This window comes from Centruroides sculpturatus, unplaced genomic scaffold, assembly GCF_000671375.1.
Source record: "Centruroides sculpturatus isolate CEXI.00-Female unplaced genomic scaffold, Cexi_2.0 scaffold1981, whole genome shotgun sequence".
NCBI classification, from domain to species: domain Eukaryota; kingdom Metazoa; phylum Arthropoda; class Arachnida; order Scorpiones; family Buthidae; genus Centruroides; species Centruroides sculpturatus.
The window spans coordinates 293-26,673 of NW_019386154.1; the positions used below are offsets into that span (position 1 = coordinate 293).

General features: G+C 26.7%; 1 protein-coding gene across 2 annotated transcripts in view; it reads right to left on the reverse strand.

The window, feature by feature from the left end:
- Positions 1–286: 286 nt before the first annotated feature.
- LOC111613833 (BTB/POZ domain-containing protein KCTD3-like) overlaps positions 287–26,381 on the reverse strand; it is a 47,022-nt gene continuing 20,927 nt past the window's right edge. Inside the window, exons 4-12 of one of the 2 annotated variants that reach the window (XM_023355185.1) lie at positions 24,217–24,290; positions 21,279–21,337; positions 19,616–19,696; positions 17,681–18,073; positions 16,299–16,395; positions 16,167–16,175; positions 3,437–3,627; positions 2,678–2,793; positions 291–1,648 (exon numbers count right to left, since the gene is read on the reverse strand). In XM_023355185.1, coding sequence (XP_023210953.1) covers positions 1,517–1,648; positions 2,678–2,793; positions 3,437–3,627; positions 16,167–16,175; positions 16,299–16,395; positions 17,681–18,073; positions 19,616–19,696; positions 21,279–21,337; positions 24,217–24,290 — 1,152 coding nt within the window. In that variant the 3' untranslated portion in view covers positions 291–1,516. Of the gene's footprint in view, positions 1,649–2,677; positions 2,794–3,436; positions 3,628–16,166; positions 16,176–16,298; positions 16,396–17,680; positions 18,074–19,615; positions 19,697–21,278; positions 21,338–24,216; positions 24,291–26,381 lie in introns of both variants that reach the window. The other variant, XM_023355186.1, reaches the window with a different exon arrangement.

The window sequence follows — 26,381 nt, forward strand, 5'->3', positions numbered from 1 at the left end:
AGCTATGCAGATTTCAGAAGTATGTGAATCTTCAAATCTGTGAAATGCATTTATTTCTATAAATCAGCAAACCACATGCTTCTTTCTCTTTTCATGTTTTATTTTCAAAATATAAAATATAAATTTGGATAATTCAAAATCAATGTATTTAACAAATTTGAATTGTTTTTTCTAACACTAACTTAATAACAAATTTCAATGGAAATAATAATATCTTTCATTTATCAAATAGTTCATATGATCAGATTTGACTATTTATAACAACACTAATGACAAATAAAAGTAAACAGAGACAAAATATACTTTTTTACTATATATTAATTTTAAATTTCTTATTTATCAGAAAAGAATAGGACACTGATTGAAAAGTACAGTAAATCGCAAAAAATTTAGAGGTCAAAAATCCAAATTCATCCATCAAGAAGTGAATATTAATCCCTTTCAATGGTAACTTTATTGTTGGTATTATTTCAGCTTTCTGTTATTGATATTCTAACATTCATTCAGAATTTGTAACTTTTTAATTTTGAAATTATAATTATTGTATTTTTTTTGTTTAAACATAGGGATTCTGTAAATTATATTTTGAATCTGTGTAAATATTCCTTCATTCCTGTAAAATATTGACTTGGACTTTGAACATTTGAAATCCAGATGGGTCCAGCCCAAATTAGTCTGGATTTTCAACACTTTACTTTGGTTTGCTTAATAAAAATTAAAAAGAAAATTTATCATTTTGATTAAAGTTTAAAATAAAACAATCAAAAATATTTAACTATAATTTCAATCTCAATAATTGACTTACATTTAAAGAAGTCATTCAGCATTTTTAAAGTAACTGTTTGAAACTGTATTGATCTCATCTTAAGATAAGCTCAAGGTTGGTTTTGAACATTAGCATAATGGTGGTTTTAACATTATGCATAATATTTTAGTATTATTATGTCATTTGATATTCAAACACTTAAAATATGTTTTGTTACTTTTTAGATTATTATTTATGACATTAATTTCTTGAAAAAAAGGAATAAAACATTTATACAGGGTGTCCCAAAAAATGTACTGACTCTTTAACAGTCCAATATTCATGTTTTTTGTTTTTGTTTCAGGTGCAAATAACCCTAAATAATGGCAAAGAGGTAACAATGAATTCCTTGCAAGTTCCCCAGACCTCACCCCAGTAGATTTTTTTAATGGGGATATCTCAAAGATAAGGTTTATGCTGCAAAACCAGTAACAATCAATCACTTAAAAGAAGAAAATGGAAGGCAATGTCTTGCAATTCCAAATGAAATGTTCCACAATGTTGTCAAGTCCATTGGTCCACATTATTAGCTGTGTTTGGAATTTCGTAGAAACCAGTTTGAACATTTGCAAAACACAGGAATGAGTAAACTAGGCTAGGAGAAAAGACTAATGTTTTCAATAATGCCATTAAATTTTCTTTAATTTAACTTATTAGACTTTTATCTATGTCAATAAACACCTAAATCAAAACTTAATATATTAGTAATGGTCAAAGAGTGAGTGCATTTTTTTGGTCACTCTGTATTATCATACCAATATAATATATAGATCCATTATTGCATCCAAGCAGTAGAAATGATCCAGCTGTATCAAAACTTGCAATTGGAACTACATCTTGAATCTATATAAAATAAATAATTTTTAAATCATCAGAACTCTCTGAAAGAAATATACATATACACAATCAACTTATGTTAATATGAACTGTTAGGAAATTAGTTAGTTAGTCTGCTTTATCAAAAATTTATATTGACAATTTTCAGAGTCAAAGTAATTTAGAGAGTTAAGCTTAACAGGTAATGAAAATCTCTAAATTATAATATTTTGAATTAATTTACTAAATAAAGTTAAATAAAATAAAATAAAATTTATTTACAATAACAAATTAATGTTCTAAATGATTTTCAAATCAAACAAAATGAGGAGATAGTATTTTCCATTTAAGTGTGGAGCAGTATATTAGAGTACTTCAACAAAACAAAGCTGAAAGAAATCCATGTTTTTTTCTGTTGAATATTATTTGAAAAAATATATTCTGGCACCAAAAGAGTTTAAAAAAAAAAAAAGCCAAACCTAGCATCACTGTATGAACCCCCATACCCCCATGATGTGCAAACTAGCACATGTTTGCATGGAACCATATCCATTTAAGAGTGGATGTTCTTAAACTTTAACCCCTATTTTCTAAGTACAGTAGAATGGTCTGCTAAAACCCAGATATTTTAATTGCTCTACAATGATAGGTTAACCCATATTTGCTTACATATTCTACTCAAAATGAAACATTTATTACAGTACTACTTTTTATTGTTCATTTTGAAAAATGTAAAAAGCAACCGTTATTGGAAATAAGATTATTTCTTTGGGGTTGTAAAGGTAATTTAGTTTAGTTTAATGAATTCTGGTAAAATTTTTGTTCGTTTTATTTCATGAAAATTAATAGTGACAATGGTGTTTTTCCAGAGCAATAGCAAATTAGCTTTAATACAAGAATTTGCTTTATTGGAATTTATTTGTGTATATATATATATACACAAATAAATATATATATATAATAAATANNNNATATATATAATTTATTTATTTATATATATTTATTCTTCCTTGTTTCTCATATTAAAATATTTCACAAAGAAAAGTTTTTAATTACCTGCCAATGTTGAGTCATGGCATGCCAGACACCTACTTTACCAGTATGACTTAAAGCAACAAGTTGACTTCCAATAAAAAATAAATTGTCAACAGGAACATGTAAATTAAATATACCTAAAAGAAATTGAAAGTTATTGAAATTATTGATAAATTAAATATAAAAAAATTTTTTGCTACATATTACTAAAAACACAACAAATTTATACTTCTCTGAATAAAATCATTCTTATTGTAAATTTTATGATACAGCATTAAAATGAATAGTTATTATATTAATAGCATTGTCAAATATTGTGTTTTTTAAGCATTTAAATTGTTTTCTAACTTCTTGCTACTTAAAATTGATTATTTAACAATTCTTCTCTCCATAAAATTATTTTAAAATTTGTTTTCAAACTCATGATGCATCTTAGAATCAAGGAAGCTAATATTTTATTATATAATAAATAACTAATAGCATTAATTATATTGAAATTGAGATAATTTAAATAATTCTCTCTTAATGTTTAATATTTTATTAAAAACACTAATATTATCATCATATAATTTAAAACAATTAAATCTCTATCTATAAATATACAAAATTGAATGTAGCATTTAGAACAGTATAACTATTAAATTTAATTTAAAAAAATTACATTTTGAGAAATTTAATTTGGTTTACCTACTTTAATTTTTTATTTGCTTTCTTTTTTTGATGTTTTAATATATTCAAAATATTTCAAACATGCTTTATATGTATGTAATAATAACTAACCAATTTCTGTTTTTACTCCATCTTCTGTGATTCCCCAAAGCTGCACTTGAGATCCGTAAGAAATGGCTAGCATTTTGGTACTATTTTCTGACTGATTGGATACAACTTTTGCATTAAGTGCAATTTTTTCAACAGTAGAATCAATATATGAACTTGTAAAAGCAAGCTGCCAACCTGTAGAATCTCTCAATCTGGAAAAAATAAAAAATCCATGCTGCTTAAACAAGAAATTCATAAGGATATTTGATAAACATAAACTAGCACATTTTAACCATACCAAATGCAAAAGTTAAAACTGTATTTCCACTTAATAATGACAAATTTCAGATAATTAGAATAGAATAAAAACATTACTAAAAAAACTTTTGATTTGGGAATTGAAATGTTTCATTGGGAAATATGAATATATTTAAGGAACAATTTTTTAAATTTATATAATTTTGTAGTATAATTTTATATATTAATTAATTAATTAATATAAAAATACTATTATACAATAGAAGTAATATGTTTTTCACAGAATATACAAAGGGAAGTCATTGAGTAGGCTACAGATACTTACAGAAGCAAAATTTCTAACATAGCAATTTTATTGAGAAATTAATGCTGTAAATGTTCAGACACTTGTCCCAACATTATACTATATTCTAGAAAACAACCTGCATATCAGGGACAAGTGCTTAAATATTTAAAGAAATTTTTTTGAAAAATTAATGCTCTGTATTAGAAAATTTTTGCTTTGTTTGCTTGGTGTCTATCTGATTAGACAGATATCAACCAATCTAATTACTGACTTCCTCTCATTATAAATTATTAGTCTGTCATGTTAAAATATAGCTTATATGACATGATTTATTAAATTTATAACAGTTTAAAATTCGAGTTACTTCGATCTACTTTACCAATACTACTAATTAATAGTAGCGGTAAAGTAACCCATTTCAATACGGTGATCGTTTGGCTTATTATTAAAAACATTGGGCGTTGAGATGTTTATAGATGTATGTACTGGATTATTTTGCCATGAATGCTAAGATGCTTGTAAAAGGCTAACCTGGCCACAGTGTCTTTTGAGAAATAAAAAAATAATAATAAAAATAAAAATAAATTACTAATTTTAATTTTGTCAGTCTGTCAGTTAACAGATAAAATAAGTAAATACATGTGAATTTAACACACCCAAAAAGTATGTATTTAATCATAAAACATTAGTGCATACTGGTATATTATTTCTTTAAACAATTGGGATGACAATAATTTTTTTATATTCAATAATAATAAATATAAATACATTTTCATTTAATATTATTTTTAATAACCCATTTTTTTTTTTTAACATTTTCTTAAAATGTTAAATGAGTATTGATACATATTATAAACAATCATTCTTAGACTAAATTATAAAATTCAGCTATACTTTTAACAACATATACAAAACATGAAAGTAATGATATTAAAGTTTATATTAAGTTAGATTTATTTAAAATGAATAAATATTCAAAACCTCTAAAACCCACAAGGAAAACTTTATTAAACATTTTTTGAACTTAAAAGAACTATTTTCAGCTTACATCAATATATACTAACTTGAATATATCTATAGTTTGTTCAATAAAAGATGAACTTTTCAAAGGTCTTTCTGATAAGCGGTTAGTTGGTCTCATTGACAATTAAAATATACAACAGTCATGCAAATAATATTGCTATTTAGTGAATTCTGTTAACCAAAATAATTATGTACATTTAAAAACAATAGTCCTACTTGACTGTGCAATGCATTCACCTTGTTTAACACATAAAGCATTACTTCCTGCCATTTTGCTAACAAAATCAAAACTTATGATAATGTCATTATCACTTCAATTTTTTTGCTTCATTTTTAATCTTTACAGTATATAGGTCAATTTTTACATAATAATTTAAATTTTACATAAATTTTGTTTTAATTTAAGTATCTTTCAAGTCAAAAGACTAGTAAAATAAATCCAAACTAAAACATGTGAGATGTAAAAAATTATGAACTTAAATTTTACAAGAAATTTTTCCAATAGATGAACTTTAAGTGTTCTTCAAAGTCCCTTTTTTCATACACCATTAGGAAATAACAATTTCACAGTGGAACAGACCTTTATTTGAAAGCTTCTCATCTAAATTGTCATAATTTTTTGGATGACAGTCAAATTTTTCTCTTATGAGCTTTTCTTTGCTAAAGATAAGCTTGGCACTTGAAGCGATACCCACAAGATTTTACCTGTATTATTGTTTTCTACATTTTGCTTCAAAGCACCAAGCTTATCTTTACCAAACAAAAACTCCTAAGAAAAAAATTTGATTGTCCTCCAAATTGTCATAATTTTTCACTTGGCACAAGTGTTTTACACCTTAGGTGTTTTTGTTTGAATATCAATTGCTTTTTGATTAATGACTGTGATATTATATTAAGACCTAAAATAATGATGTACAGTTTGGTCAGTGCTTGGAGATGTATGCTAACCAAATGCTTTCAATATGCTATTAGTAAGATTGTTATAAAATATTTTAATTTGTATAAACTTGGCCTTTTGTTATTCTGGATAACAATTTGAATAAAAATCATTCATTTCAATGCAATTTTATCCTTATAAGCATAAAATTATGTGATAAAAGTAAAACAGTTCTATGAAGAACTCCATAAACTTTGATGTATTGACTGAGAAGTTTCACAAGCACCTCACTGATAATAAGAGAGGCTTAAGTTTAAAATTGGAGCTTTCTAGAAGTTTTTATTTAGGAGCATCTGCAGTGCTGGATGAAGAAAAGAATTTTTACAGCTTTTTTGGTGATTTTTGCACTTTTCAGTTGCTTATATTTTGGCAGCTTCTTTATAGAAAAACCTGAAATTTTGCACACTACCTAAGAAAACAATTATCTTTCAAACAGGATATTCAGAATTACTTTAAGCATTTGGGGAGCAGAGAAATCAACCCCCCTGAAAATTGGCAACTCTACTTCCTATTATATATATAGTCAGTCACACAGGTTTTACTCGGAGTGGATTCACTGCCATGTCTAGATCTTTATGTCATGTTTCTTAAACAGCAATTGGATAAACAAAACAGGATTTTAGCATTCAGATCTTGGATGGTGTGGCCATTACTGTCCACCAGAAAAAAGTTTTTATTTAATTTGAATGTTAATATAAACATCTAACTGCAAGTCTTATCTTTATCTTTAAAATTTTTAGCAAAAATGTAGTTAAGCGTTGACTCTTGAAATATTTTGCTTATAGGGAGCTTTTTTGAAAATTTAAAAAAGTATAATTGGTTTCCTTATCTTTTGATGAAGATGCAACAAATTGGTTTTTCTATACAGATATTTGTGGAGAATAATGAATTAACAAAATATTATCACCAATATATTTTCCAAGAATTTGAGCAATTGTTTATGGATATTATGATATGAAATATCATTTTGTCCTATTTTCATTCTTATCCTATTCATCTTTATTATCAGTTGAATTAACATCATCTGCTCTTTTGGCCAGAGTTCATTTTAAATTTAAAAAAGTATTCTATTTCAATTACATTTAAATTAATTTTGTTTTAATTGGGGGAATTTTCAGCCAGATGTGTCCAAGATGTTCCAAGGGATAGTATACACCAGGAGTTGGCAACCTTTCAGCAGCTTTGAGTCAAACCTAGGTTATAGTTTTATTCTGGATGCTGACATAATTCTACCAATTTTATTATATATATATATATATATATATATATTCAAAACTGGAACAGTTATAATGTTGGAGACTTCAAAAATATATAATTTTGAAGCTAAGTTGTTAATTGAACTATGTTCTCACATGTGGGGTGCATTCACAACACATAGATGGCTACATGAAGCATAAATGCATGTGCTGTAATATAAATATACAAACAAGAGATTCATTTCTAATGTACCATGGATTATTATGGCATAAACTATGATTTTCAATTAAATGTGTAATTAATAATTAAAATTGTTTTGATTGAAGTATAGCAAAAATTCTATCATAAATATAGTAACTTTAAACAAAAGCAAAAACAAAAAAAATATTGCTATAATTGGAAGATTACTTTTGAAAAACCAAAAATGCCAATTTAAAAAACTTCCTGCTGGATTTTGAAAGTTTTGAATATTTATTGCATATCATTCAGAAATTGCAATATCTCTCATTGATGTTAACATAAAACTATTATGATGAATACTTTTAACAAGATAAATGATGCTTGTAATTATTAAGCAATGTAAAATATAAAAAGCCAATATCTTATTCATCATTTTCAATTATTGTTTTGTTGCCAATTTTCAATCTATCTGTTACTGTTTTATCTCTGTTGTTATTTTTATTAATTTTTAAATTTTATATTATATTTCATTTAGTTATATGTTCATTATTCCATCATGGAACTTTTGTATTATTTTGAATATAATCTTACTCTAGAACTTGAACTTGATGATAATCATTAAAGATGACCAAACACATTCATTTGCTATAATTTTGCTGAATTAAAAAAAGGTACAGTAATACCCCGAACTTACGTGATAGGTGGGACCGAGCGGTAACCGCGTAAGTCGAATTCGCATAAGTCGGGGTATAATTTCGCATATAAATACATACAAATAATTTTTAATTGGGGCCGGAGACTAAAGAAAACAATTTAGAAAAAAATGTTTAATAAAATCTTAGATAATACATATGTATAACAAATTAGGCCTATATTATTTTACAATTTTTCACATTTACTTGATTATTACGCCATAATTTTAACATTGTTTCCATCTCAGCGATAATACTGTGACGTTTACGAATGATGCTTGAATTTAAAGATTGAGCATTTTTCACAGCTTCGAGAATTTTTTCTTTGCCTTTTATAATTGTTCTGACTGAAAATTCCGGTAGATCAAACTTCTTTGCCAATTCACAAATGTTCATTTTTGTATCGAAGTCTTTAATAATGGGTACGTTCGTAAAGTCATACGAGTTAAACGCGTTAGTAATGAATCGTTTGAAAAGTCTAACAAAATAGGAATAACGATGACGTCATTCTTGTTTAACTCGTTCGACTTTACGAACATACCCAATGTTAACTTTACATTCCAAAGATAAAGTTTTTCTTTTCTTGTTTGATGCAGAAGAATTAGTTCTACTTCGTTTGGATGACATAGTAGAGTCTCTCAAGTCTCCGTAGATATAACGAACACAAAATAAATTGTAGCTATGTGTCGATTCCGCATGACACATCCGAACATGTAAGCTGAACAATAGTGTGGGGGGGAATGAGTAATCAAGGGTTGCGTGGCACTCAAACAAAAGACGAATCTATGAGATTTGAAAATCGTGTAACACCGGGTTCGCGTAAGTCGGGGTAGCGTAAGTCGAGGTACTACCGTACTGCTGTAAAATAAGTTAAATCATTCATCTAGTAGCTTTGTTTTTAATTGTAAGAATTATATTCCAATTAAAGTTTTACAATTACTAAATTATTGCTATTATGATAACTTAGAAAAATACTAATAAACAAAGGACAAATAATTAGAAATTTTCCAGATAAAACTAGGTGTTCATTAGATTAGATTTGAATAAAATAATGTCTGTTAATCAACTATTCAGGAATTTTATAAGTTCAAGCTTAAGATAACTACATCTTAGTTATACTAAAGCCAAATGACTGTCAGAATAAATTGGACTACATTACAACTACTATTAATATTTAAATACTGAATAATTTGGTTTAGAGGGAGGCATTAGGCCAAATTATTTAGCTTAATTGTATTAAAGCCAAACAACTGCTGGATTAAAGTTAATTCAGCAGTTGTTTGGCTTTAACACAATTATCAGGCTTAGAGATGTTTATATATCTTGGTTATACTGTCTAATTTTAAAATAATTGAAACAAGATATTAAAATTACATATACTGTATTTAATATTTTAATACTAAAGTAATAAATATTAATATTTTAATTTTAGGACAGTAATGCTCAGTATCCAAACTCCACATATTCAACTTTCCAATACAATGAATATCATTCTTTGATTCAGACATTGTAATGAATACTAGTCTTCTGTTATTACAAATTTATTGTAAGTGTATTTGTGAGAAGTTATGCTAATGAAAGTGAAAAGTAGAAGTCCATTTCCAGTGTCTGTTTTGTATGTCTCAATGGCATTGTGTCTATGTTCTAATGAAATTGGGCAATTTTTTTATTACAAAATTTAATCACAAGCTTATTCTTAACAGTTCATTAACTATTTCATTTTCATTGTTCTGTTTTTACAGGTTAAAATTTTAACATAAAATATAGTCTTATTACATCATTTTCATTGCATCTACTGCATATTGAAGAAAACATAGTGCTTAATTAATATAGCATAAAAATTATGGAATGATAGTTAAATAGGTGTTTTTCAATTTCGGTGTTTTGGTATTGTTTGGAAAAATTGGTTGGGGTTATTTTGGACGAACCAAAAACAGGTAAAATTTTCCCCATAAGAAAACTGCTTAATGAATCTTTTAAACTGAAGTAACTTTACAATCCCACAATAATGAAAACCTCTCCCATTATCCAAATTTCTGATGTTTAGAGTATTTCTAATTTAGATTGTCGTTAGATATAACTATTAACAGTTAAATAATAATATATGCTGTTATATAATTCATAAAGTAACACAAATGCTGAAAATAATTATTCTGTATTTTAATTTTTTCTTTCTTATTAAAGTATGATGTTATATTCAGAATATTGGCATAATATTTTACATATTTGGACAGTCTTAACAGGTTTAAAAGGAAAAAAAAAATTCTATATTTTATACTTACTTTTTGATTCAAACAATATACAGTGGGTGATTGGTTAACAAACATAATCCGTTCCAAGACTTTGTTCGTTATCCAAATTGTTCATTTACAGATTGTCAATTTACCATAGGTTTGTATGGGAATTTGATTAATCCATTCTGGAGACCCCAAAAAATAAAAAATATATACTTTCTTACTACGTTCATTTATATGTAATAATAAAAATACATATATATGCAGTCTTGCATTTTTATTAGTTATGTTGTTTTGTTGTGGGGGTTAAAGAATCTGTCTAATGTCGATTGCTTTTCTCTCTTCTTCAGGATTTTCATAATTAATAGCATTGTAATTGTAGAGATCCCTAAGCCTATTAACCTCAACCTGGTTTGGATGACATTCTAAGACCATTGATCTGACATCCCCCACTTCTTCAAAAGATCTTTAATTAATAGCAGATATTGGCATTAATCCTCTTTTTATAATAAAACATATCTCGCTGAGTTTCTTGGTGTTCTTCATTCAAAAGTTCTTGGCGTTCTTCTGTCATCAGATCCATTTCAGGTTCCATTATGAGCTCTTCAATGCTCTCTATTTCTCAGAAGTGATTTTTGTTATTCCTTTAGCTGCTTGAGTCTTCTTGATAATACAGTATCTTTCTTAGATAAGATTGAACTGTGCCCTACTGTAGATTTGTTCAAGCCACATGCCCAGCAACATCAGACACCTTCTGCCCACTCTCTACCTTTGCTATTTTACCTTTCGAAAGTAAAACTCAATGCAAAACTTAACGAGTGCCCGCCCAACAGTCTCGCAAATACTATAAAAGAATTGTTTCTGTCAGAAAAATAAAAGGCTGGAATTACAAGGGAGAGTTTCAAAGTTCGGAGGAATACTATCTGATCAGTATATTCTGGGTTGAGCATCTATGTTGACATCTCCAGCGCTCTGAAAAGTTTCGAATTGTTGCCTGAAGACAAGGGAAAATCAATCGGTATTTGCTATTTTCGTCACTTCTTTTTATGTTTGTTCAGTGAAGTGTTCATTATCCAAACACGTGTTCATTGTCCAATCATAAAAATCTTTAGCGAAAGTGTTCGTTATCCGATTTGTTCATTAACTGATCATCCATTTTATAGGCTGTAGGTTATGCATATATATTATACATACTGTAAGCAACATTACAAAAAAGTAAACAACATATAAGTGCAATGTTAACTTAGTTTATAAGGAGGTTATTGAGTTGACATTTGTTGAGTCTCAATAATTTACAAACTTATCTTTCAGAACATTATATACATTTTACTTAATCATCTATGGGTAACTTGTAAATAACTGAACTAGGAAAATTTAGGTTTAAAACAAAAGCTTTATTTCCAATTAATCTTAAATTTCAAAATATTACTCATTATCATCATTAACCTAGATATATTTTTTTTATTTATATGTTTTTAAAATTAGACTATTAAAGAGGATAACAAATATATTTCCAGAAAAATTTGAATCTTGAAAACAAGATATTTTATGCATTATGAAATGTCAAAGTTCAATCCTTGATGCATCAGTGTGTAATGATATCTGAGGAGTCATTTAATTCAAGTACTATCTGCCCATTTGTTGATATAGTATATTTAGACCTATCAAAGGCTTTTGATACAGTCCCTTATGGTCAGCTGCAACAGAAATTAAGAGATCTTGAACTACATGATCATATAGTAGCATGGTTTTCATCATATTTACAAGTAATATTACACAAGTAAAATCATCTTTTGGAACATTCCATCTTTGTCAAGGAGTTCCACAAGGTTTTCAATTAGGACTGCTTTTGCCCATTACCTTTTTAATGATCTTTTCAAGGTTGTTAATCAGCTTTCTATCTCAATATATGCAATGATTATAAGATTATATTATTGCAGAGGGCTGTTGATAGTGTAAATGATTGGCTAAAACTTCACTGTTTAAATGTGAATTATAACAAATGTAAGGTTATGTTGTCAAGTTATATTCCTAGATTTTTTACAGTTTACTATAACAGAGATATGAGATATCCAGAGTTGAAAACATTAGAAATCTGGAAGTATATTTTAATAATATATTTTTCTTTGTAATACATGTGTAAAAGATAACTACAATTGTTATTAGAATTTTGAGAATAATTTTTAGATTTTTGAGACACGGTCCAGAAATAACTGTACTAAAAATTTGTATTCAGCTCTTCTCTGCTCACAGATTTTATTTGTGATCTGGAATAGACAGCAAATGACAGTTGAACACAGAGTAGAAATAGTTAATAACCATATTAGAAGATATTGTAAAAGGAAATTCATGTTAAATCAAGAAGAGGATGTAATGCATTTCCCACCTTTAATGACACATTGTAATATTCAATGTATGTAGTTTTTAAGGTCTCTGTTACAATATGAAATTGAAGCTCCTGTTTTTTAGAACAATTATATCTGCAAGTACCTCTATTTACTAGGAACTATTTTAGATTTAAAATTCCTTTGAACAAATCTAATATAGTTCAAAATATATCTATTTAAAAACTGGCAACACTCTATACTTGCTTAAGATGGAAATTGGATTTATTCAGTTCTAAGTTTTGGCACTCATTATTCAAGTTGTTTAATATTGAATGTTAAGATTAATGTGGAAATTGTGGTTTACATTTTTCAATTTTTATGTTTTATATTTTTCTTTAATAGATAGATTTTCTTTAAATAGGTAGAGAAGTGGAGTTTATAATTTTTATTATTTTTATCATAATTGTCTGTTCCTTCCTTAATTGCTCTATTTCTTACATATATAAAATAAAAGATGATAAACATTAAAATATTTGTTGAAAGCTATAATATTTGTAATGCATCTTAACTTATATAACTATGAAGACAAAACTCAGATTTATCTTTTTGGTTCAGTCTCTTAAGGTATATAAACAGTGCTCTAATGTATTTTATTCTATGGAAACTGTAGAGATAGGTGAATACTATCTATGAATACTCAAATACTAGGAAGTATTTGAGATCTTTGAATATCTTGTTGATAAAAAAATTTTGAATACTAAGAACCCTCTAATATTGCCCTTAAATACACCTCTTCATCCAGAGTTGCCAAATAAATAGTTAATTATTTCCAGTGTTTGCAAAATTTCCCCATATTACAGAATTTTATCAAAAAATTCCCTACAATAACATCAATATTACAGTTACAATTTTAATATTCTCAGAACTTGGAACTTTTTACTAAAATATTTTTCAGAGTTATTTATTGATTTTTCACAATGATTTGGTCTACTCATAATTTGAAAATATGTGATAACTAATATTGCATAAATTGATTGGATGAAAGAAAAATATACATAGAATTGTATTTTATATTATTTCATTTTAAAATCCTAATATGATTGTCAAATTTTTCCTTTTGCTTCTTTCTATACATAGTATGATCATCATAAACCAAATTTGCATGCTTTAAATATACTGCAAGAATATAAAAATTCTTAAATTTCACCCACTTTATTATAACTTTAAAGTCTGAGTAATAAATGCAAGCATTTCCAATTTTTTAGTTGATGATGATATACTGGAAATCCTCATTAATTCAAACTCATATAGTTTGAAATCCTGTTAGTTCATAACTATACTGTTTGTCCTGGCTGAGGATATTGAGAATTACTTGTTAAGGAATGTCAGTTAGTTGAGAATACAGCTACTTCAAAATTTGAAGTGAAAATTCTGTCCGAACTGTGAAATGCACGTTATCTCGCTCGTTTAGATCAAAATGCCTTCATACTATAAGAGAACAATAGACCAAGAACAACTCTAATCTGATCAGCATTGCTTTACTTTTACAGTAACACATTTTTGGATGTCACCTTACCCATGGACTACCCTTTTTACTCTTATGTCATAAAACATGGCTGGATTTCACGATTGCAAATTTGGGCTACAAGTAACAGACTGATACTTGTAGGGCTTTAGGCTACAACCTTTGGACCACTTTAAAAATACTGTGCGCTACATTTTGAGGAATTCTGCTTTACTTTTTATAAAAACCTATCCAGCAACCTTTGAGGTTCTCACTGGACATGTGTTGTTTACCTGCAGTTTATTTATTGATATTAATAATTAATGAAAATACCATTCTGTAAACACATCTGTATTAATAAATTACATGTGTTATATTTTTTTACATCATTAAATCGAATACAGCATGTAGCATATTTTGCAGAAATATGTAAATCTTGGAAAATTCAAAACCCAAAAATTCAAAGTTGTGATTATTTCATCCCTTGAATTTCAAACTAACAAGGATTTCCTGTATTAAGAATTATATACTTGACTTGTTTACAACTGTGTATGTTTATATACTTTTCCACCATTAAACTTTATAAACTGAAGTTAAATGTTAATGAAAAATGTACAATTATGTACAAGTGAAGTTAAATGCTAATTAAAGTGTAACATATCCATGTTAAATAACATTTAAGTTAAAAAATTATATTTAAAACTTTTCTGTAAAAGTTCAACGTTTTGCATATTCACATTAAATAACCAATGAAACAATTCTAATTGATTTATTTAATAAGAGCGTTATTATTCATTAATAATTATTTTGAAAATTAAGGAATAATTTATGTTTTTGAAATACTAATTATTCTAAATAGTTTAATAATACTCTTTTGCTTAAATTTTTTTTTTATTACAATGGAACAAAAAAATTTTTTTTAAAAAATAAAACAAGTATACACAATAAATGAGCAGAATTAAAGGCAAAGTTAATATGGTCACACTTCTTACTTTCTTAATATCTTTAATTAGGATGTTATAAAATCATATAATAGCGTCCTAATAGAACTACAGATATTTAACATGCTTAATTGGAATTTTTTTCATTTAGGCAAGTTAAATAAATACATGAGATGCGGTACAAAAGTTTAAAAACAACTAAGTTTTAATATAATAATAAGTTAAATTATTGTTAAATATAAAATTTATATATTTTCCAATTTCCTCCTTCAAGAATATAAAATTTCCCAGTTGACTTGAAAAGTTACAGTTTGGGAAAAAACCCCAATCTGGCAATTCTGTGTTAAGCACCTCTGGTTTAATTTGCCATAAGAAAAGAAGCAAACTAGATCCTGAATGTGTTCAAATGCTTCTTTTCATAAATAAAATTCTGCAGTAAGTAAATATGAGACCATTGATTAATCTACTGTAGTTAAAATAACAATATTAAAAAGAAGATACTGTAAAACTCAAAGTCAGAATAAAATTTGAAGTTTCGTTTCTTAGACTTTAGTAAATTGTTTTTCTTTTACTTTTTGTTTTACTTTATCAATTTATTATTATAAAGAAATAAATGAAACAAGTTAAATAATAAATGTTAAATAAAATTATTAACTAAATAAGTTATATAAGGTAATTGGATTCACTATATATTTGAGATCTGGTTAATATGTAAATTTGATAAATGATATTCACCCATCTCTACTAAAGTAAAATTCAAACATGGAATTTTTATAACCATTTTTTAAGGAAACAATTAACATAAAATAGAATTCTCTGTAGTCTCCAAACATGCAAACAATGAACTAATCATTTTTAACGATTGTGATTAAAAAAATTTATAAACAATACAATTATATATTAATATTCCAGAAATAATTTTACACAAGAATATGAATATCTAATGTTATGTAGTATGTAATAATCATGGATTTAGATCTGAAAGTCAAAAATAAAAAATAGTTTTAATAAAAATAAATCAATGAAGTAAAGTGATCTTTTGAAATTATACACTCAAAAATTTTCCTAATATTTATTTAAAACTGTTCACATAAATATAAAAATTAAAAAAATATATATATATATATAACCAAAATCCTTATTGTATATGTTTGTTAATAAATTAATCTTACCTGACCCATCTTCAGAGATACCACAGCAACATGCATGATAATAAAAATGTTAATTATTGTAAAATATAATTATAAAGAATGTTAGAAATATTAAATTTAAAATATCAACAACAATCAAAATTAATTTCATACCTGTAACAAGTAACAAAATGAGCATATGCAACAGCAATCCAGTTGTGATGACCCTTCACTATTCGAACTCTTAATGGATCTGTCCAGCAATTTGGGCCTAAGAACGGTTTGTAATTAAATGAAGATATAAAAAAACTTGCTAAATTTGCTAATATTTCTTAAATCATATTCTTTTAGTTTTAGAAATTATATCAATGATTTAAGTAAAATATTTCACATAGAAAGTGGTCAAAGTCTCTGATTACAACCATTTATCAAAAAACTATACTAGGAAAAACACAATTTTTGACATAATTTAGAGTTTTTCCTGTAATGTTACATAGACTAAGCAGTTTGTGGCACTGCAATCCCCTCAGTATCAAATTGATACCAAAGATTGTAGAATCAGTCTAAATTATGCCAAAAACTGCATGTTCCTACTTAGTATAGCTTTTACATAAATGTTCATAACTAGGGAAACTCTAAGATCACTCTGTATATTAAAGATAAAATTAAAATTATTTAAATGTTTTTAAGATCATTCTAAAGGAGCATTCAGAGACACAATGTAAATGACTTAATTTGACATTGTTATATGCCACGAAGCACTCAGAGGCAACAATGTCTTTATGTTGAAATCAATCCCAAGTTGATTTTAATGAAAAAAATCTTACATTCAGCCAATCAAAATTGTCCCATCATTTCATGCAGGCAAAGAAACAAAAGAAAGAAGAAAAAATGGAGGAATTCACGTTGAATAATAATAATCTAATTACAGAAGTAGAAAAACATCCCATTTTATACAATCCTAGAAATAAGGATTATAAACATGTTGATAATTGATTGACTAATTGTATAAATTAGAATGTATGTATACATGCTTACTCTAAAGAGCCCATCACATGTATTGTGTAGGTTTATGGTAGTACTTATCAAAAAGGTTAATAGAGTATAGTCATGCATTGTATCATCTACATATTGATTAAAGAGTGCATAAACAAATTAGAAGCATAGTTGGTACAAAATTTACAATAATATCTGCAATGTGGAAATACAAAAATATCATGTAATTCAGGCATTTCTGATAATCTGCTTTGTTCTGGTACCATAGATGCCAAATTAATAAACTACTATCGTTTAAAATTATATACTCAGAAATAAACATATAATTTCAGAAGTAATAAACTAAATACTTAAAATATTCAAAAAAGAAAAAAATTGAATCAAGAACATAAGTTTTAAATGATAGTTATGTTTATAAAATATGATATGACACATTAGAAAAAAAACATTGACATGGAATAAACCATTTTCCATTTTGTAATGTTTTTATACACTATATAGTAAAAAAGTTATAAAAAGGTTTTGTTATTTTAACATATTTTATTTTTTGCAATAATTACCTTGTGTATTAAAATATAGTCCTAGATCCATTTTCATATTTTTTGTGAGATCAGCTGATGAGTTGCGGGAATGTCTTAAGTCAAGAGAGGAAGCTCTGGAATGACCTCGTCCAATATTTCGAAGATCAGATGAACTACGAGAAAGTGGAACTGGTGGAAATCTTTTATCTAGAGAAGGATTTCTTGAATGACTTGATGTATTTCTTTGAGGTGATGCAGTTTCTGTGACAACTCTAAGAACAGTTCCTGGTCGTGCTTCTTGTCCCATTTGAATACCAACATTACTTGTACTTGGTGTATTTTCACTATCTTGTTGGGAAATAGCACTGTCAGTTTTTTCATTTATAACATTACATCTAGAAACTGCAATGGATGGATCAACAGAGGGTATTCCTGAAAATATTACTTTTTTATTTCACTGGAAAAGTTAATTTTGATATATATTTTTTAAAACTAAAAGTCATGAAATTATGATAAAGGATGTAATTGTATTAAAAATAAAAATAAATGTAACTTGTGATTAATTAATTAATTTGAAGTAATTAGTATCTTAGTAGCAATAGATCTATCACAAGATTTAGCATTTGTGTATATAAAATTTGCAAATTACATCAGTTTAGGTGTCACTATTTTAAATATATGTATATGCAAATTTAGTTAAATACATTAAAAAATGAACAATTATTTATTGTTGCATTATCATAATGCCAGACTGCAATTTTTAATCATCTTTTAATTTAAAAAAAGCACATGACTTCTGGTCTGGACAGAAGTTCTCATATAGTTAATTAGTCTTTAGTCCCTAAGCTTTCCATATCTGATCTCAATTTTAGTAGTGTCTCACCATGATTGTTTTAATAAATACATNTTACTAAATAATATAACTTAATTAATGAACTACCTAAGATAATGCAGATTATTAAATAAATTTACTGCATAAATTTTTTGCTTGTGAAAGTTTAGTGAGAAGTTTGAATACATTCAAAGTCTAACATTTAATAGTAATATGATAATTTTAATCAAAACAGTATTTAGATACACTAATGTTTGCATATTATTGAAAATATTATCATTCTAATTTTTAATTAATTCTTTTTGTGCCTTATTAGAAAAAGTTTCATCACTTATAGCATATAGGTAAAAAATAGTAACTTTTTATAATTAGTAATTGTTTTAAAAACAATATGAAAAATTTATTACATAACATATATTTTGTGGTAGACTACACCTATAACACTATACTTATTGAACTCAAAATCATGTATAAACACATTGTTTATGGCACAGTTGACACAAATGCTGTGTTTAAACAATTTTGATTTCCATAAGTATAGTGTTATAGGTGTAGTCTAACTACAAAATACCAATGACAATTTGTTTATAATTAGTGATTATGGCATTCATCAGACAGATGGATAACAATGGGACCATATGGGTCTGCAATTTGAAAGTTGCAGCTCAATAAAGAAAACTTTAAACAAAGAAAGGAAGGGGAAAAAAACAACACCTTTTTAGCTGTAAAAATTTTAAAAACATTATAACAAAAAACTTAGCTTCAGTTCTGATAAAAGAATTTTTTAATTATGCATAAATGTTAATTCAGCAAGTTGTCAAAATTTATTTAAACTATAGCATAAATTTGTTTTCTTTTAATATTCCTACATTTATCAGTTCTACAGAAACAATGTTAAAAGTTGACATAGAGTGTAACTAAAAATACAAAATATAGTTAAAATCCTGTCTAAGCTATCATTTTAGAAATTTCAGCTCTTGTATCAGAATAATTGTGTATAATGTATAATTTGCTTTGTGAATATACTTTTGCATATAGAAAAACAGATTAAATCAGATGCATAAAATGATATTAAAGGTAAAAAATTATTATAAAATTCTTAATTAAAATTAAAACTAATTAAAGATTATTTAAAACTTTACCTGCAGGATGCAAATAACCATGGAATAGAACATCTCCACAAGAAGAATGATTTAGATCTTCACATAAAATTAGACGCTTAACTGAAAAATAAAATATTAAAATGAACCAAAATTGAATAGTAATTGTAATTTACTTCAAATTATCACCATTTGTAACAAAAAACTTTACAATTATAATAAAATTAAATCTATTAATTAAAGAGTAAATACATTTGAGAAATTTAAAAATTATTATCCTTTCCAAATCAATATTTAGAAATTCTTAACATGTATTAATGATCTTTTTATTTCATTCTCCTAATTGAATTATTCTCTAACACTAGAAAGTATTACTTGTACAATAATTTCATAAAGATTTTCATTTAATGTTTCTTTTTCTTTATTGTACTGATTCAGGAAGTATTTTAAAACGTAGGATGAGGTGGTTAGCTGTTGGGTTATGTGTATTCTATCCTAACCAATATCTGTGATTAAGCAAAAATCACTAATCTGGCACCCTACAAGTCCTAATAATGCTACATTAGTTATGGTTGACCTCTATTATAATAATGTAAATATGAAATCTATAAAAACACTAAATTTAGTATCTATAAATTATATGTATGGTATGCATAAGTATTGTTATATAAGAAATAAACAACATGCACAATAAATCTGACTTAAATCTGAAAGGGGGAAAAATTGAAATGTGTAACTGTAATTAAGGGGATATGAGAAATTAAATAATTTTTTGATGCTTAATTTTTCAATTTGCTAAATATTCTTTCTTTTTATATATGAGAAACTGAATATACAAGGACAGTTCAACTTCTGTCCAGAATTTCAGTAACAGCAATTAAACTGTGTGTGTTATATAATCTCAATTTATGATTCTTTCCTTTGGTACTCCACCCTTTACATCATTGTCAAGGTAATGAGAGAAGTTCTCCCATTACCTGCAGAACAAAGTTTTTTGACTAATATCAGAGCCACTGCATGATAAGCTGTCTATTTTCAGAGTTTGCCATGTTGAAGTCTGAGAGACTTTAGCATTCTGGGTGAAATTGCCTGTTTTCAAATCTTCCTTCAAAAGGTCAAACAGGTGATAGTCACATAGTGATTATCTTTCACTATGTGAAAGATGTTTAACAAGTGATAATCACATAGTGATTATCACTTGTTAAACATCTTTCTTAAACATCACCTGTCCTTGTTAAACATCTCAGGAAATTAAGTTTTACAATGGAGTCAACCTTAAATTAGAAACTACTCATCTGCCTCAATATTTAAAAAAAAAAGTTTCTTCTTTCTGAATGACTAAATGATAAAAATATATATTAATTAAAGGTTAACTTTTCCATAAAACTATTATGTTTTGAGGACAAAGTATAGACAATAAGGACAACCTAGAATATTGTTTGACTTTTACAATTGAATTGTGATGGAGTCAGGAAAAAAGAGGCAATCCTTGCATTATATTTTCCAAGAATGGATGGGTAATCCAAGAACAAACAATGGGTGTAAATTGTTTTTTGTTTGTTTCTTGCACCTATTTTCTGTTAGATGCACACAATCATGTCTTGCCCATTTTATTAAAATGATAAAATAATTTACAAGAAAGCAATACATGGTTAAAGGATAATTAAAAATTACTAATTGTTAGTAAAGTTTCAAAACTAATTACCAAGTGGAGCAATTCCATAGAATTCAGCTTCATGTCTAAGAATTGCAACATCAACATCTCTAAAGAAAAAAAATAAAATAAAATTCTTAATTACTAAATAAATCATAGTTAGTTATAACAATAAGAAAAGCAAAAATTATTTTTTGATTTTAAAAATGTTATAAGTTATTAACCAATTAATAGTAGACTTTTTATTATCTCAAACTTTTCAGAAAGCTTTTGATAACTAGAACATCTTGTGCTAGTTTTATTTAATTTTTAAATTTAATTGTAAATGACTCTAAATTCTGAAAGTTTTAACATTACTAAATAATGTTTAGTTAATTTACTAAATAATATAACTTAATTAATGAACTACCTAAGATAATGCAGATTATTAAATAAATTTACTGCATAAATTTTTTGCTTGTGAAAGTTTAGTGAGAAGTTTGAATACATTCAAAGTCTAACATTTAATAGTAATATGATAATTTTAATCAAAACAGTATTTAGATACACTAATGTTTGCATATTATTGAAAATATTATCATTCTAATTTTTAATTAATTCTTTTTGTGCCTTATTAGAAAAAGTTTCATCACTTATAGCATATAGGTAAAAAATAGTAACTTTTTATAATTAGTAATTGTTTTAAAAACAATATGAAAAATTTATTACATAACATATATTTTGTGGTAGACTACACCTATAACACTATACTTATTGAACTCAAAATCATGTATAAACACATTGTTTATGGCACAGTTGACACAAATGCTGTGTTTAAACAATTTTGATTTCCATAAGTATAGTGTTATAGGTGTAGTCTAACTACAAAATACCAATGACAATTTGTTTATAATTAGTGATTATGGCATTCATGAAAATTGGTCCACTCACTCCACTCATGCGCCAAACTTCCATTCATGTCATAATCACCTATATTATAAACTAATTGCATAATATACTATTATTATTCCTATTTATTTTCTTTATCATCAGAAAAAAAAATTTGTTACTTTCACAAGAACTTTACATTGTAAAATTTACTTATTTCTTCAATAATTACATTATATTGTTATTCATTAACATCTATGTTATTGTAAAGAGAAATGACAAGGTTTATGACTTTTCTATATTCCTTCCCTGCATTGAATTTTGGCAGCAATTTAAAATGTGTCAGTCAATAGTATTATAGAATACTATAATACTATTACAGTAGAGCATCGATTATCCGAATCAATTGGGGACTGGGTTTGTTCAGAAAATCGATTTTTCAGATAACATATGAAAAAATATATTAACCTATCCCATGTTGAAATTCTTTCAAATCCTGGCATGTCCTTAAGTACTCTATCATGATCGTGCCAGTGCTGCCAGCTAAAATATGCACACCAACAAAAATAATATTGGAGTAGCCCAAGACATAGCCAAAGATTGCAGTGCCATAGCACTAGCAGAAATTTAAATTTGCTGACTGGAAAGCTTTCGGTTAATTGATGTTTTGGTTGATCAGCATTTGGGTAATCGATGCTCTACTGTATATGTATTACTCTTATATCAGGTTGTTATAAAAAGTCCGACAGAACTTTTGTATGTGTTACTTTTAAGTTAATTTTTAGCATGACTGTGGTGGTGCATGCAGACAAGTTATATACTGTTTAGTAGTGCAAGTTTCTATTCGTATTACACAACACTTATCTTCTCAAAAATTTAATGTATCTTTCTGTTTTCAGGATTTTGAGTGAAAGATGGATAAGAAGGTATTTATGCAATCCTTCTCCATGAGTTCAAATTTGGTCAAAAAGCAACTTGTAAATTAATAAAGCATAAGATGACAAAACCACTACTGTAATTAATGCACAGTACAATGTTGGTTTGGAAAGTTTTGATCTGATGATATGAACCTTAATGATAAAGACTGTAGTGGACGTCTGTTCAATGGTAATGATGACTGACTGAAAGCTTCAGTTGAAGCTAATCCAGAAAAACCATAAGAGAAATTGCGAAAGAGCTTATCATAAGCATTGGAACTGTTTCTTAGCATCTAGACACAATGGGTAAGGTGGAAAAACTTGAAAATTGGATACCCCACGAACTTAATGAAAGACAACAAAGTATTTGCCTGGAGAGCTGCTCATTTCTGATCATATGCAACAAGAATGATCCATTTCTCAGCCAAATCATAACTTGTGATGAAAAATGGATTTGATATGACAACCACAAGCAATCAACACAGTGGTGTGATGGAGAAAAAACACCAAAATACATGCCAAAGCCCAGTCCCCACCCAAAAATCATGATGACTGTCTGATGGTGTGAAACTGGTGTTATTTAGTATAATTTCTTTAAAACTGGCAAAACAATTACAGCAGAAAAGTACTGCCATGAATTGGACATTGCCCACTAGATGTTGTCTCAAATACAGCTGGTATTAGTGAATTGAAGCGTACTTATCATACTTCATGATAATGCACATCATCATGTGTCATAAGTCACCCTCTAAAAACTGAACCAGTTAGAATATGAAGTTCTCCCTCAACTACCCTATTCACCAGACCTTTCCCCCACAGACTACTATCTATTCAAGCATCTCAACAGTTTCCTTCAAAAAAAATTCTACCTTCAAGCAATTCATTGAGTCCAGAACTCCAGATTTTTTAAACATGATATAAATACACTTGTAACTTGATGACAGAAATGTATTGCCTGTAATAGAGGTTATTTCGATTAAATCATCTTATTTTTAGCAATGATATGATGTCTCAAAGTGGCAGTTCAAAAACCAACAGAACTTTTGTAATAACCTGATACTAGTAAATATAATATAGAGTAAACAGTATATTCAAAAGACAAACTAAATTAAAAAATTATTTAATAGAAAAATATTTGTAATTTAATCTTATTAAATAATCTAGTAAAGTAAAAGGAAGTGATATCAATATATTAATATAGTTACCTCAAATCAATATCTTTTGTTCTCATAAAGTTGAGTATTATAGTAAAAAGTTTTGGATCTCTGTCAATGAATATCTACAAATAATATAAATTTTTTCAGTATATAAATAAAAAAAATTAATAAAAAGTTTTTCATAATTAAACCAGTTTATATAATTTGTATTGAAAAAAACATCATTTTGTCACTAATTCATTGTCTTGCATACAGAATTCTAAATGTAATAAAGAATCTAATGTACTAAAGCTACATTGACCTCACTAACAGAAATGTTTGAGTAGAAGGAAAAGATTGACTACATTATTTCACTTTTCTATAAGGAATAATATAGTACAATCAAAAAAAGATTTAAATCTATTTCCAGAAATAGTAAAATAGTTTGCACTTTTTTGATTTTAAGCACCATTTACTTATTTTTGAAAAGGTTTCCCTTTCCCTTATTACTATTTTTTAACAAAATTTTTCAAATGTAGGTTAAAATAAAAAATACAATAAAGTTAGAAAAATACACTAATTGCAATTAGTAATAGTAATATAAAAATAATAATGAAGTAAATAGCAAATAGCTGAAAAATTCCAAATAATTTTATAATTATTTACAGGAAGGTTACAGTAAACATTATGCATTTGTTAAAAGAATGCATATAGGTGTAGTCTAACTACAAAATACCAATGACAATTTGTTTATAATTAGTGATTATGGCATTCATGAAAATTGGTCCACTCACTCCACTCATGCGCCAAACTTCCATTCATGTCATAATCACCTATATTATAAACTAATTGCATAATATACTATTATTATTCCTATTTATTTTCTTTATCATCAGAAAAAAAAATTTGTTACTTTCACAAGAACTTTACATTGTAAAATTTACTTATTTCTTCAATAATTACATTATATTGTTATTCATTAACATCTATGTTATTGTAAAGAGAAATGACAAGGTTTATGACTTTTCTATATTCCTTCCCTGCATTGAATTTTGGCAGCAATTTAAAATGTGTCAGTCAATAGTATTATAGAATACTATAATACTATTACAGTAGAGCATCGATTATCCGAATCAATTGGGGACTGGGTTTGTTCAGAAAATCGATTTTTCAGATAACATATGAAAAAATATATTAACCTATCCCATGTTGAAATTCTTTCAAATCCTGGCATGTCCTTAAGTACTCTATCATGATCGTGCCAGTGCTGCCAGCTAAAATATGCACACCAACAAAAATAATATTGGAGTAGCCCAAGACATAGCCAAAGATTGCAGTGCCATAGCACAAGCGGAAATTTANATGGAATTTGGAGTGAAAGCCAATCTTGATAGATAAAACCAGTAAAATATTTGTAATACACATCAAGAAGTAGAAAATGTTTAGTACGCGAGGTTCTTAGATAATTTTTATATTTACTAAAATTTTTCTGATTCTTTAGATAAATAATCTAAATTCTCATTGTTTATACAATCTTTGTAGGAAATTTAAAGAATCTTTTTAAAAGAATTAGAATACAGAATGATTGATTTTTAAATTATTAATTATCATCAATAAATATATTTGAATTAAAACTTGCATTTTTAATTTTTTAACATTTCATTTAATTAATAATTGATTTAAATTGAATTTAAAACTTTCATTTTATATCTGTTCTATTTTAAATTTTCTGCTTAAAAAATAAAATTTTTTATAAATTTAAAATTAACTAATAATTCGTAATCTAAAATTTGATAACAATTCTATTTATTTGGATATTTACAACAATAATTACTAATTACAAACTTTAGAACTATAAATGTAATAAGAAAAACTATGTAATCACATAAATAAGCACTTCACTTGCAAAAACACACTTTAGCCTATTCAATTAATTTACTTTCTAAAAAACTTTTAAAATCTGAATGATAATTTTTTTAGAAAAAGTTCGCTAATTCAAAGGTTGCATTATATAGTACAAAAATCACCACTTGGGATATTTTTATTAAAGTGATAATAAAAATATAATATTGGTGAGAAAACCTTAGACCACTTATTTTGACATTCAGGGTGAAATTGAATCACAAAGCATGCTTTAGCTAAAGTGAAAAAATTTTGATAAGACAGAACCTGTAAAATACTATTTAAGCATTGTGATCAAATGTGTTATTTGGAATTATTAGTTAAAATTATTC